Source organism: Bombina bombina, chromosome 5, assembly GCF_027579735.1.
Source record: "Bombina bombina isolate aBomBom1 chromosome 5, aBomBom1.pri, whole genome shotgun sequence".
NCBI classification, from domain to species: domain Eukaryota; kingdom Metazoa; phylum Chordata; class Amphibia; order Anura; family Bombinatoridae; genus Bombina; species Bombina bombina.
The window spans coordinates 1151534091-1151548347 of NC_069503.1; the positions used below are offsets into that span (position 1 = coordinate 1151534091).

The 14257-nt window shown below is 43.9% G+C and overlaps 1 protein-coding gene across 1 annotated transcript in view; it reads left to right on the forward strand.

Moving 5' to 3' along the window:
- SCRIB (scribble planar cell polarity protein) overlaps positions 1–14257 on the forward strand; it is a 746390-nt gene that overhangs the window by 317313 nt on the left and 414820 nt on the right. Inside the window, exon 21 of the mRNA XM_053715486.1 lies at positions 10768–10848. Within this exon, the coding sequence (XP_053571461.1) occupies positions 10768–10848 (81 nt within the window). The remainder of the gene's footprint in view (positions 1–10767; positions 10849–14257) is intronic.

The window sequence follows — 14257 nt, forward strand, 5'->3', positions numbered from 1 at the left end:
TAAAGGGCATGCGCTACAATACAAATTGGCAATTAAATATAACCATAACAAAGAACATTCAACTTCAGTTTTTCTGTAAGTAAATAACCCCTTCTAAAACACTGTCTAAATATGGAGTATAAACTTCCCCTGATACACACATTGGCCTCTCTTGGACCATATACGCAGGTCTAACTGTAGAGGGAAGGGCTTAGGTAAGGGACAAAGAGGGTCACTCTTGGACCTAAATTGCACATGTTAAAGAAGCAACAATTTTAGCTTCCTCTGGGAACACTAGAGGCCACTTTTGGGCCTACCTATATAGATATAATAACAAGGAGGAAAACTGGTATGTGAATTGATATATAATATATAATAAGAACCATCAGTATTAACTGTTTTAAACCACTTAATCATAGAAGGTGCTACACAATATGAAAATTATTCCCAAGGAAAACATAATATAACATGGGGTAGGGTTTTCTTAGAAAGTAGGATTACACATACAAATAATGGTACATATGCCTGCTATGACTCCATTGTGGTACAGTCAAATTCTACAAGGTTGGGGTAAGAGAGAGATCTGTATAATGTAAATGCTAGGCTATGAGCAATCACCTACAGGTAGTAGAACCAGTGAACCCCTGGCGAGAAAACCAAGTGCTCCACCTCGGCCGCAGGTGGCTCAGACACATAAGACAATCAACATGGTTAGGGATCAATGTGCTTGATTCCGCCCTCTCAATTTATGAAAATTATACACAGTAATCTATAATTGGCTCTGTGGGACCTACTTCTATATGTAGCCAGGAATGCAAGTATATTTCAGGCCTCTTGAGATACCCCTGTGACCAATAGCTCCTGTTACCACTTCTAAAAGGAGATCTGGCAATTTACTCACATAATATGGGTCTAACATTCATAAGAATAGACTGCAAGACCGGTAGTAAACTTAATTTGTGTCCCCCTATTGGTATAACTTCTGCTAGATACACTAATAAGATTCCCACTACATACAAATAACAGTACATTTATGAACCTTGAGTATGCAATTAGTAGCTTAGGTGTAAAATATCAACTCATCTTAACTCAATATAAACAGATTACCAAACTAACCTAGGTAGCATAAAGTCTGCAGGACACATATGCAGCATAGGGCATCGTAGTACTATAGGAGTTAATGTGTGCAGGGGTTAGCTTATACAAATTTGAGGTATGAATAAATTCAGGCAAATAATGGCTATACAAAAGCATAGACCTTATAAAGATATGCCTATTGAGGGTAACAGCATCTATCAAACAGCAACTAAACCTCAGATAATTATTGTCCTGAAGTCGGTATCCTGGAGGGCAATCTTCCCCGTGAGAGGAGGGCAGTATGGGTGATGTAAATTGTCCCGTCAGTCACTTAAGGGTGCGGTATAATAAGCCAGCTCTCAATGAACAGAGCTGTCCTTAGGACCCAGTTCTCTTGTTATGTTTAGCCCACACCATGTTGTTCATCTCGTAACACCCTGAACCGAAGTGAAGGGGATTGCTCTCTCCACAGACCGCAAATCGTTAGGTGCTGGGGTCTCAGCCGACTCCAAAATGTGCAAGCCAACACCTGCTCTCCATATGTGCTGCGCAGGGCAACATCAGAAATTGGGGACCTATAACAACATTCAACAATGCGGCCACTCTGACTCAAAGGTCCCAGGGCTACCCAGCACTTGCCCATCTTGAGCAAGGGCCGCTTTAGCTCTCCTGCTATACGTCTGACAGTCACAACACTAGGACCGCAATTGGGGGAGCATACCTTCATTTCAGTCCTTCCCGGACCATGCTCAGGTTGGATTGGGAGTGCGTGCGGCTCCATATTGCAGGCTGGATCTATAGTGTTCTTTTGGATCTCCTCCCTGCTTGTTTTGGCCATCTTACAATCTTGCCGCTCCGAACTGTAAACCACACGCTGGCTGAAGGGGATTGCAGCGCAGTTCTTAGCTCCGTGAATCCCAGAGACTGCCCGTGTGGGTATAAGGTTAGATAGAATGTTTTGTGGTGCCAATGTTGCCTGAGCCTGTGTTGTCGCTAAAAGGGCTCCCTCCTTGGTCAGGCACAGATCAGGGCCATCCTCCGCTACTACAGGGTGTGCAACGGGTGCTTGATGTGTACCATTAGGGAAACTCCCTTTGAGAAAGATAGCACATAGGTCTCTCTCCAAGTCCCGAAAGTGATCCTGTAGGAGCTTGCTCACTGGCGCCTCCCATCTTGCCAGGGCCTCCATTTACACACGGTGAAAGAAATGCAATTTATATTTCAAAATAGACCCTTGTTATAGCACCTTCTTATGGATGATGGTTCGCTTATTTGAGTGAAGTAGGCAGTCACAATATGACTGCTATACCCCAAGTTAATGGGGGGGGGGGGTGCTGAATCCTTGTGGTGAGGCCGTCGCCTAAGGTTCCAGCGGTCCAGATCTGGGTCCAGTTGTCATTAGCTCCGCAAGTTTGGTATCTTTCTGTTCCACAGTTTGTGGACCGTTCAAATTTTCAATTAGTTTTAGCCGAGATTGCAGGATGAGCCCAGTAACCGGCGGGTTAGGGAAATCAAACTCAGAGCCACAGATATTGCGACCTAGCATGGCCGCTGCCTAGACACGCCCCACTTCCCTCTGCTATTTCTTTGTCTTTTTGGTTGAGGAGCTTGATTCGCTTGGCTTAGGAGACAGCGGGACATAAGCCTCCTCAGAGGATCACGTCTCATTCAACTAGAGCTGTGGCTTTGTCTTGGGCCTTTAAGAATGAGGCCTCTATGGAGCAAATTTGTAAGGCGGCTACCTGGTCCTCCTTACACACTTTTACAAAGTTTTTACAAATTTGACGTTTTTGCTTCTGCGGGAGCGGTTTTTGGGAGAAAGGATTTGCAGGCTGTGGTACTCTCAGAATAGGGTTCGCCTTTTACCCTCCCTGTTTCATTCAGTGTCCTCTAGAGCATGAGTATATGTTCCCAATAGTAATGAATGAAGCCGTGGACTCTCCCCCCCTTTAGATAGGAAAACATAAATTATGCTTACCTGATAATTTCATTTCCATCGAGGGGAGGAGAGTCCACGACTCCCGCCCGTATCTCTGTGGGGCGGACCTAAATTTTCTATTCTTTTGGCACCTTTTATGCCCTGATATTTCTCCTACTGTTCCTGGTTCCCTCGGCAGACTGACTGGGGGATGAGGGAAGTGGGGGAGGTATTTAAGCCTTTGGCTGGGGTGTCTTTGCCTTCTCCTGATGGCCAGGTTCTTAATTCCCAATAGTAATGAATGAAGCCGTGGACTCTCCTCCTCTCAATGGAAATGAAATTATCAGGTAAGCATAATTTGTTTTTACTGCCTAAAACTCCAGATTTCTAGAGACAGCTAATATAAGCACTAATATACAAGCCCTTGAATTGTGATTCAAAACATAGTGTAATCATCCCTCGCCTTCACCTTTCACTTGTAGAATGTAGTAATGTGTTTGTAGTCTGATTGTCCAACATCTGTCCTTGAGGGCCACACACAGACTAGAATGTAGTAATGTGTATGTAGTCTGTTTGTCCAACGTCTCCTTGAGGGCTACACGCAGACTAGAATGTATTCATGTGTATGTAGTCTGTTTGTTTAACGTCTGTCCTTGAGGGCCACACACAGACTAGAATGTATTAATGTGTATGTAGTCTTTTTGTCCAATGTCTCCTTGAGGGCTACACACAGACTAGAATGTATTTATGTGTATGTAGTCTGTTTGTTTAACGTCTCTCCTTGAGGGCCACACACAGACTAGAATGTGTTAATGTGTATTTAGTCTGTTTGTGCAAAGTCTATCCTTGACTATATACAGACTATAATGTAGGGTTCTGCTAGAACACAACATAATTAGGCTCTCAATATGATTCCTCATTTTTTTGTTATTTTTCAGACAGAACCTACATTTTCTAATTAAACGGGATGAGTCCAGAGCTGCATTCATTACTTTTGGAAAATACAGAACCTGGTCACCAGGAGGAGGCAAAGACACCCCAGCCAAAATGCTTAAATACCTCCCCCTCTTCCCTCATCCCCCAGTCATTCTTTGCCTTTCGTCACAGGTGGTTGACAGAGAAGTGTCAGAAGTGCGAGATAGTCTCTTATGGAGGGTAATACTCTTCACAATGGGAGTGGAGTTTTAAGTAATTCTTTCAGCCTCTCAGTGAGAGCATGGATGAAAGTTGGAGTCCGGAGATGCACGGAGAGTTTTCCTGCGAACCTATCTCGACTCATATTAACAGCTCCTTGACAATCGGAGTTGACGAGTTTCGCTGCCTACCTTTATTCACAAGTCCATGTCAGAAGCGAGGCTACTATCTGTCACACTTGAAGGGCCGTGTTCCTGTTCCACAGCGTGGATTTCGGGAAGATCATTTTATTTCGATATGTGAATGTAATGTTAACGAAACAAGGTAGGGTCCCAGTGGGACTTTTATCTTAATAAGGAATCATGGGTTAATATCTCCTGAGGGGGTTATTGAACAGGGGGGACTTTAATCATCTTTGTTATGTGGTTCTATCTGCTAATGTGTAGCAATACCTAGGTTCATGGCTTTATGGAACATAACGGCCTTATCTTAATGACGCAATCTCTCGAGATTGCGCACCTTTTTTGTGACTGGCACGGTGCACCTCGTGACAGGTGCTGTTACGTTATTTCTCACTTCCGTATGCTGACTGTGTGCGACAGAGTCTAAAGGCTCCTGAGTTGTCTGGTTCACAGGAGGTGGTGAGTGCCCCAGCCATTGGGGGTGTAAAAAAGGTGCCAGTTAGTTTTTGTCATTTTTGTAATCCCAAGATTATGGAGCATTCTGATATGTTAGACATGGATGTCTCCGATACGGAGTATGCGTCTTGTGATGAAAATGAAATAGCCCCGGTAATCAATGCCCATCAGTTATGTTCCGATTGCCGTTCTAGAGTACTCTTTTCTCCCGAATCAGGGAGCTTAGAATGTGTTGAGCCATCCGCCTCCAAGGTTTCCATGTCCCGTGAGGCACGTGCCCCAGACCCTTTATCGGCTACGCAATCAGGTGTCCTTATGGCCTTTACTCCTTCTCCAGAGGGTGGCTTGTTTCCTCCAGAGGTTACGGCACGGTTCGGCATGGCCATTTCTATGCCACTGATTCATAATCTCCCAAGTGAAATATTTCTAAGATACTGTCCATGTTCTGTTAACCAGGGCCCGTCGGGCGTGGGATCGCGTGATTCAGTTCGGCCTCCTGGGGAAGCGTTGGCCTCTGAGACTTCAGGGGCCTCAACATCAGGGTCAGGGTCTTTCGTTGTTCCGACGTGTGATGATTTTGCCTTCCGTTTTAGGCTGGCACATCTTCATGTTCTTTTCAGGCACGTTTTGGCGATGTTAGAGGATCCCACTCCTAGTGGGCCGAGGGATACAAGGCCTTAGATGCTGGATGGCAAATTGGATGCGATGCCTGGGGATGAAGCCAATCTCCTTAACGTCTCTGTTTTATTTTTTCTTTATGTTTCGGTTCCAGTTCTGAGCTTGGGGGAATGGGGACTCATCGGCTGGTGCCGTTGGTGTTCTCATTCACCTTGGGCGTTCACCCGATGGGTGCTGCCTTCCTTTTATTTTTGATCCGGATGGATGTGTTTAATTTGTTTTTCTTAAGCTCATATCTGTTAGATTTTCGTTTGTGAGAACGTTCCTCTCTGGAACCGATACTTGCTATTTTGGTAGGGTGGGCACTTCCATGGAAGTTGCGCACTTTTTGAATAATAGAATTATGTTCCTAGTTCATTTATCGGTCCTTAGGGTCGAATTTTCTTGGACCTTGGGCAGTTCTGGAGTGTCCTTATACCAGGCAGGTACTGGTCTGATGCATTTCTCCTGTTACCTTGGTTAATGTCACACTCGTGGTGCTGATTTAATCCTGTTGGATTCTGAATGTCAATTGGCCTATTGCTATAGACTCTGGGCTTAGATCCTATTTGAAGTATAAGGCTTAGTGTTTAGATATAACCCCTCTGATAGATGGTTGTGAGTGCCGATCTAAGGTTGGCTTTTTCTGGCTACTCGCCTGGGATACGGATCTGCATTTACAGACGTTATCATGGTTCTTTCAGGTCCCTGGGGACTCAGAACTGTAGTTTCCATTCCTTTGGAGTTGGGAGATGTGAGTGACCTATGTGGTCTGGTGTTCCGAGTGGTGAACGATTTGTGTCTTCACTTGAGGTTCTTCTGGATGCTGACTTTTTGGCCTATTAAGCATTTTCTTGCAGTGGCGGAGTCTTCTCCCTTCCCGCCTTGGGTGGGTTATCTGGTCTGGAAGTGCGGGCATGTCCTCCTTCCTTTGCTCAGAGTTGCATTACTCTAAGAGGTGGAGTGTAGGGGTTTCCTGCCTTCTGTGGGGAGCTGCGAGGCTTCAAGCTTTTACCCTGTTAAAGGTTTTTTTTTCAGAAGATTGATCCTCCAGGGATCTCTGGCTGTTGTCTCTTCCATATTATACCCTTGGTCTGACCATAGTCTTTGACATTCGGGTGTTATCTGCGTCCTCTTTGCAAATCTAGAGTTGGGGCTTAGCAGTGAAGAGTCGATGTCGGTTACAGACTGTCGCTCTTCCGGGGTCAGGTAGTTGACCATTTATCCTCAATGTTCCGTTAAGGGCTTTGTGGAGGGTGCTTTACGTCTATCTCTCTTGGATGGCAAGTAAGGATCAGGGTTCACATTCACCTTCGGGTGTTGGTTGGTCTACGAGATTTTTCCTTGCGATCCAAGAGCACTGAGTGCTGAATTCTCAACCTGTTCAGGAGTTCTTTCAGACTCTTGGGTTTGAATCTGTTGCTAGATCGCCAAGTCTACGGACTTTAGATGGTGTGCTCCTAATCAAAGGGTTCCTCAGGAAGTTAGATCTTTTGATCGATTCCGTTTATCGAGGACTCTGGTCTAGGTCCATGTCTCTCCCTGGATGGGTGTGGATTGTTCAGTTCAGCTTAGGTGTTTCTTTTGCATGATGTACCAAGTCCATGGATTCATCCTTACTTGTGGGATATTGTCCTTCCTGACAGGAAGTAGCAAAGAGAGCACCACAGCAGAGCTGTCTATATAGCTCCCCCCTTAACTCCACCCCCCAGTCATTCTCTTTGCTGGCTCTAAGCAGGAGTACACGGTTAAAATGTCAGAAAAATTAAAGCAATTTTAACCTGTTTTGCAGTTTGTGTATGACTTTTCTTTCTCTTAAAGGCACAGTACCGTTTTTGCAAATTGTGTTTTTTTCATTAAATAAAGTGTTTTCCCAAGCTTGCTTGCTTTATTACTAGTCTGTTAAACATGTCTGACACTGAGGAAAGACATTCTGGATCTCAAGATCCTAAACCAATCAAGATGGAGACCATTCGGACTATCTTACCATTGATCCAGGAGGGTCAATATATGACCACCGTGGACTTAAAGGATGCGTATCTACACATTCCTATCCACACATTCCTAACCACAAAGATCATCAAAAGTTCCTCGGGTTCGCCTTTCTGAACAAGCATTATCAGTTTGTGGCTCTTCCTTTTGGGTTGGCCACGGCGCCACAAATCTTCACGAAGGTGCTAGGGTCCCTTCTGGTGGTTCTAAGGCCACGGGGCATAGCAGTGGCGCCTTATCTAGATGACATTCTAATTCAAGCGTCGTCCTTACAACTAGCCAAATCTCACACGGACTTAGTGTTGTCCTTTCTAAGATCTCACGGGTGGAAGGTTAACGTACAAAAGAGTTCTCTTTCCCCCCTCACAAGAGTTTCATTTCTAGGGACTCTGATAGACTCAGTGGACATGAAAATATTTCTGACGGAGGTCAGAAAATCAAAGATTTTGTCCACCTGCCGAGTTCTTCACTCCATTCCTCAGCCGTCAGTGGCTCAGTGTATGGAGGTAATCGGTCTAATGGTAGCGGCAATGGACATAGTTCCGTTTGCTCGCTTGCATCTCAGACCACTGCAACTATGTATGCTCAATCAGTGGAATGGGGATTATGCGGATTTATCTCCTCAGATAAATCTGGATCAAGAGACCAGAGACTCTCTTCTTTGGTGGTTGTCACAGGATCATCTGTCCTTGGGAATGTGTTTCCGCAGCCTCCTCCCGAGTCCACAAACCCTGAGCTTTCAGGGAATGTGCTTCTGGGCTGGGGTGCAGTCTGGAATTCCCTGAAAGCTCAGGGTTTGTGGACTCGGGAGGAGGCTCTCCTACGATAAATATTCTGGAATTAAGAGCGATATTCAATGCTCTCCAGGCATGGCCTCAGCTGGCTTCAGCCAGATTCATCAAGTTTCAGTTGGACAACATCACGACTGTGGCTTATATCAATCATCAGAGTTCCTTAGCGATGATAGAGGTCTCAAGGATATTCCGATGGGATTTTCTAAGTCGTCAGACTTTTCATCCGGGGGAGTGGGAACTCCATCCGGAGGTGTTTGCTCAGTTGGTTCGGCTATGGGGCACACCAGAATTGGATCTGATGGCGTCTCGTCAGAACGCCAAACTTCCTCGTTACGGCTCCAGGTCAAAGGATCCTCAGGCTGTACTGATAGATGCTCTAGCAGTACCCTGGTCGTTCAACCTGGCTTATGTGTTTCCACCTTTCCCTCTCCTTCCACGTCTGATTGCCAGAATCAAACAGGAGAGAGCATCAGTGATTTTGATAGCGCCTGCGTGACCACGCAGGACTTGGTATGCAGACCTGGTGGACATGTCATCCCTTCCACCATGGTCTCTGCCATTGAGACAGGACCTTCTGATTCAGGGTCCATTCAAGCATCCAAATCTAATTTCTCTGCAACTGACTGCTTGGAGATTGAACGCTTGATTCTATCAAAGCAGGGTTTCTCTGAGTCAGTCATAAATACCTTGATTCAGACTCGAATAGCCTATTACCAGGAAAATCTATCATAAGATATGGCGTAAATATCTTTTTTGGTGCGAATCCAAAGGCTTCTCCTGGAGTAAAATCAGGATTCCTAGGATTTTGTCTTTTCTCCAAGAGGGATTGGAGAAAGGATTGTCAGCTAGTTCCCTAAAGGGACAGATATCTGCTCTGACTATATTGTTGCACAAGTGTCTGGCAGATGTTCCAGACGTTCGGGCTTTTTGTCAGGCTTTAGTTAGAATTAAGCCTGTGTTTAAACCTGTTGCTCCGCCATGGAGTCTAAATTTAGTTCTTAGAGTTCTTCAGGGGGTTCCGTTTGAACCCATGCATTCCATAGATATTAAGCTTTTATCTTGGAAAGTTTTGTTCCTAGTTGCTATCTCTTCAGCTCGAAGAGTTTCTGAACTATCTGCATTACAATGTGACTCTCCTTATCTTGTGTTCCATGCTGATAAGGTGTTTTTGCGTACCAAGCCTGGGTTCCTACCTAAAATTGTTACTAACAGGAATATCAATCAGGAAATTGTTGTTCCTTCTCTGTGTCCTAATCCTTCTTGTAAGAAGGAATGTCTGTTGCACAACTTGGACGTGGTTCGTGCTTTGAAATTTTATTTGCAGGCAACCAAAGATTTTGGTCAAACATCTTCTTTGTTTGTTGTCTATTCTGGAAAGCGTAGGGGTCAAAAGGCTACGGCGACTTCTCTTTCCTTTTGGCTGAAAAGCTATGAGGCGGCTGTAATTTTTTGTTCTTCTGGCACCCCTTTTCACCCTGATATTTCTCCTACTGTTCCTTGTTCCTCGGCAGAATGACTGGGGGATGAGGGAAGTGGGAGGAGTATTTAAGCCTTTTGGCTGGGGTGTCTTTGCCTCCTCCTGGTGGCCAGGTTCTGTATTTCCCAAAAGTAATGAATGCAGCTGTGGACTCTCTCCATCTGAAGAAAAGAAAATTATTAGGTGAGCATAATTTATCTTTCCAATGTACTTTTATTATCAATGCTGCTTCATTCTCTTGATATCCTTTATTGAAGGAGCAGCAGTGCATTACTGGGATCTAGCTAAACATCAGTAAGCCAATGAAAAGAGGTGTATATGTTCAGCCACCATTTGGCAGCTAGTTCCCAGCTCCTGAGCCTACCTAGGTGTGCTTTGTAACAAAGGATACCAAGAGAACAAAGCAAATCAGATGATATAAGTAAATTGGAAAGTTTTTTAAAATTCTATGCTCTATCTGAATCACGAAAGAAAACATTTAGGTTTCATATGACTAAGTGCTGCATTGCAATGATTTGGAGTTTGAAGGTATCACTACAAAGGGACTAAAAACATTTCTTTCATGGTTCAGATAGAGTAACATTTACTTCTATTATCAAATGTACTTTGCTCTCTTGCTATCCTTTGTTGAAAAGCAGGTAGGAAGGGGTAGGAGTGTGTACGTGACTAGAGATATATATGGCGGCAGTTTTAGAAGTACAATGGCAGCAGTGTTTCCTGTCATGTACTGTCCAGAAATGTGCGCGCTGCCTATCTAGATATCTCTTCAACAAAGAATATAGTAAGAACAAAGTAAATCTGATAATAGAAGTTTATTGAAAACGGTTTTAAAAATGAATTATTTTGGGTTTCATATTCCTTTTAAGTATGTTTATCCGATCACCTTTTCTATGACCAGAGGAGTGCTGCTCTAGAATATTAGACAAAATAAGTCATAAAAATAACAATGCATTTTACTTTACTGAAACAGTTGGGATTTTTGTCTGATTGGGGCTTCAATGACTGTATTGAGAAGCTCCTTATTTCTGCAACTATTACCATATACAAGGTTGTGCGGCCCTTGTGCCTCAGACCTTATGACCTCTGTTTGTCCTCTTGTAGGGAATCTTCATCTCTCGTATAGCAGAGGGCGGCGCAGCACACCGGGACGGGGCCCTTTGTGTAGGGGACAAGGTCATCTCTGTAAGTACTGATGTCTTTTCTATGTTCCATCTGCACTGCCTGCTGCTATCTGTACAATTATTTGTCTCCAGGAGAGATTTAAGTTACTACAACATGGGCTCCCTGGGTTCTCTTTTGTCCTTTGTTGTAATAAGAAGAACATTGTGGACTTACAGTAGACTTGATGTATTGTGGTTGTCGCTGGCTTCTAATATTTTATTATTTATTTTCTAAATGCTAAGTGTTCTGCTCCCATCATCCTCTCCCCTGATCCTTTTTACCTCCATCATTTGTTTTTCATAATATCTTAGAATATTATTATTTCCTGCCTTCCCATTTTACTCTTCATTTAGGGCATGATGTTCTAAAGCTCTCCTCTGTGGTGAGATAATCTAAACCTCTCCGCTGTGGTGAGATAATCTAAAGCTCTCCGCTGTGGTGAGATAATCTAAACCTCTCCGCTGTGGTGAGATAATCTAAAGCTCTCTGCTGTGGTGAGATAATCTAAACCTCTCCGCTGTGGTGAGATAATCTAAACCTCTCCGCTGTGGTGAGATAATCTAAACCTCTCCGCTGTGGTGAGATAATCTAAACCTCTCCGCTGTGGTGAGATAATATAAAGCTCTCCGCTGTAGTGAGATAATATAAAGCTCTCCGCTGTAGTGAGATAATATAAAGCTCTCCGCTGTAGTGAGATAATATAAAGCTCTCCGCTGTAGTGAGATAATATAAAGCTCTCCGCTGTGGTGAGATAATCTAAACCTCTCCGTTGTAGTGAGATAATATATAGCTCTCCGCTGTAGTGAGATAATATAAAGCTCTCCGCTGTAGTGAGATAATATAAAGCTCTCCACTGTAGTGAGATAATATAAAGCTCTCCGCTGTTGTGTGATAATCTAAACCTCTCCGCTGTAGTGAGATAATCTAAAGCTCTCTGCTGTGGTGAGATGATCTAAATCTTTCCGCTGTAGTGAGATAATATAAAGCTCTCCGCTGTAGTGAGATGATCTAAAGCTTTCCGCAGTGCTGAGATGATCTAAAGCTTTCCGCAGTGCTGAGATGATCTAAAGCTCTCCGCTGTGGTGAGATGATCTAAAGCTCTCCGCTGTGGTGAGATAATATAAAGCTCTCCGCTGTGGTGAGATAATATAAAGCTCTCCGCTGTGGTGAGATAATCTAAACCTCTCCGTTGTAGTGAGATAATATAAAGCTCTCCGCTGTAGTGAGATAATATAAAGCTCTCCGCTGTAGTGAGATAATATAAAGCTCTCCGCTGTAGTGAGATAATATAAAGCTCTCCGCTGTAGGGAGATAATATAAAGCTCTCCGCTGTAGTGAGATAATATAAACCTCTCCGCTGTAGTGAGATAATATAAAGCTCTCCGCTGTAGTGAGATAATATAAAGCTCTCCGCTGTAGTGAGATAATATAAAGCTCTCCGCTGTGGTGAGATAATCTAAACCTCTCCGTTGTAGTGAGATAATATATAGCTCTCCGCTGTAGTGAGATAATATAAAGCTCTCCGCTGTAGTGAGATAATATAAAGCTCTCCACTGTAGTGAGATAATATAAAGCTCTCCGCTGTTGTGTGATAATCTAAACCTCTCCGCTGTAGTGAGATAATCTAAAGCTCTCTGCTGTGGTGAGATGATCTAAATCTTTCCGCTGTAGTGAGATAATATAAAGCTCTCCGCTGTAGTGAGATGATCTAAAGCTTTCCGCAGTGCTGAGATGATCTAAAGCTTTCCGCAGTGCTGAGATGATCTAAAGCTCTCCGCTGTGGTGAGATGATCTAAACCTCTCCGCTGTGGTGAGATGATCTAAACCTCTCCGCTGTGGTGAGATAATATAAAGCTCTCTGCTGTGGTGAGATAATATAAAGCTCTCCGCTGTAGTGAGATAATCTAAACCTCTCCGCTGTAGTGAGATAATCTAAACCTCTCCGCTGTAGTGAGATAATCTAAACCTCTCCGCTGTAGTGAGATAATATAAAGCTCTCTGCTGTAGTGAGATAATATAAAACTCTCCTCTGTAGTGAGATGATCTAAAGCTCTCCGCTGTGGGGAGATGATCTAAAGCTCTCCGCTGTGGGGAGATGATCTAAAGCTCTCTCCGCTGTGGTGAGATGATCTAAAGCTCTCTCCGCTGTGGTGAGATGATCTAAAGCTCTCTCCGCTGTGGTGAGATGATCTAAAGCTCTCTCCGCTGTGGTGAGATGATCTAAAGCTCTCTCCGCTGTGGTGAGATGATCTAAAGCTCTCTCCGCTGTGGTGAGATGATCTAAAGCTCTCTCCGCTGTGGTGAGATGATCTAAAGCTCTCTCCGCTGTGGTGAGATGATCTAAAGCTCTCTCCGCTGTGGTGAGATGATCTAAAGCTCTCTCCGCTGTGGTGAGATGATCTAAAGCTCTCTCCGCTGTGGTGAGATGATCTAAAGCTCTCTCCGCTGTGGTGAGATGATCTAAAGCTCTCTCAGCTGTGGTGAGATGATCTAAAGCTCTCTCCGCTGTGGTGAGATGATCTAAAGCTCTCTCCGCTGTGGTGAGATGATCTAAAGCTCTCTCCGCTGTGGTGAGATGATCTAAAGCTCTCTCCGCTGTGGTGAGATGATATAACAAATCTCATCAATAATGTGAATTCTAGAAAAGCAAATTTTAGCTTGAGAGTTGTGGATTTTAAGGTGGGACACTAAGAGGAACATGAAACCCAAAATTTTTCTTTCATGATTTAGATAGACCAGCGATTTTAAACAACTTTCTAATTTACTTCTATTATTAAATTTTCTTTGTTCTCTTGGTATCTTTTATTAAAATGTAGGGAGGTAAACTTTAGGAGCGTGTACATGTGTGGAGCACTATATTGCAGAAGTTTTACAAGAACGTTATCCATTTGGAAGAGCACTACATGGCAGCACTATTACCTGCCAGACACCTACCTAGGTATCTCTTCAACAAAGAATAACAAATATAATCAAAGGGCATTTTATGTTCTGTCTGAATCACAAGAACATTTTTGGGGTTTCATAACCCTTTAAATTACAGTATAATGTTAATAAAATGCCCTAAGGGTTTTGTGAGATTTCCCTCCATGCCGGTGAGTTTTTGGTCATCATGTCCAGTCACCTTTGTCCCCTTTTTCCTTCGTGCTCCTGCCATGCTCCCTTCTCTGGCTCACCGGCTCTCTTTTTAGTGGTAGAGATCTTTCCTTTCTGCTGTCTCTCTGATACCCTGAGTAACTCTCGCAACGGCCAATGGTAAGAGTCGATACTGCCTCGTCAGTGCTGGCTTCTGTCTACTCTATACTGCTGGACCAAACTTATGTGAACCATTAATATGAATGATCTTGTTTCTCTGCCGGTCACAAACTGTACTGCCAACGATGGCAGGCTAACACCATGACTACTCTACAAGGGCTGTACTGCTAACGATGTG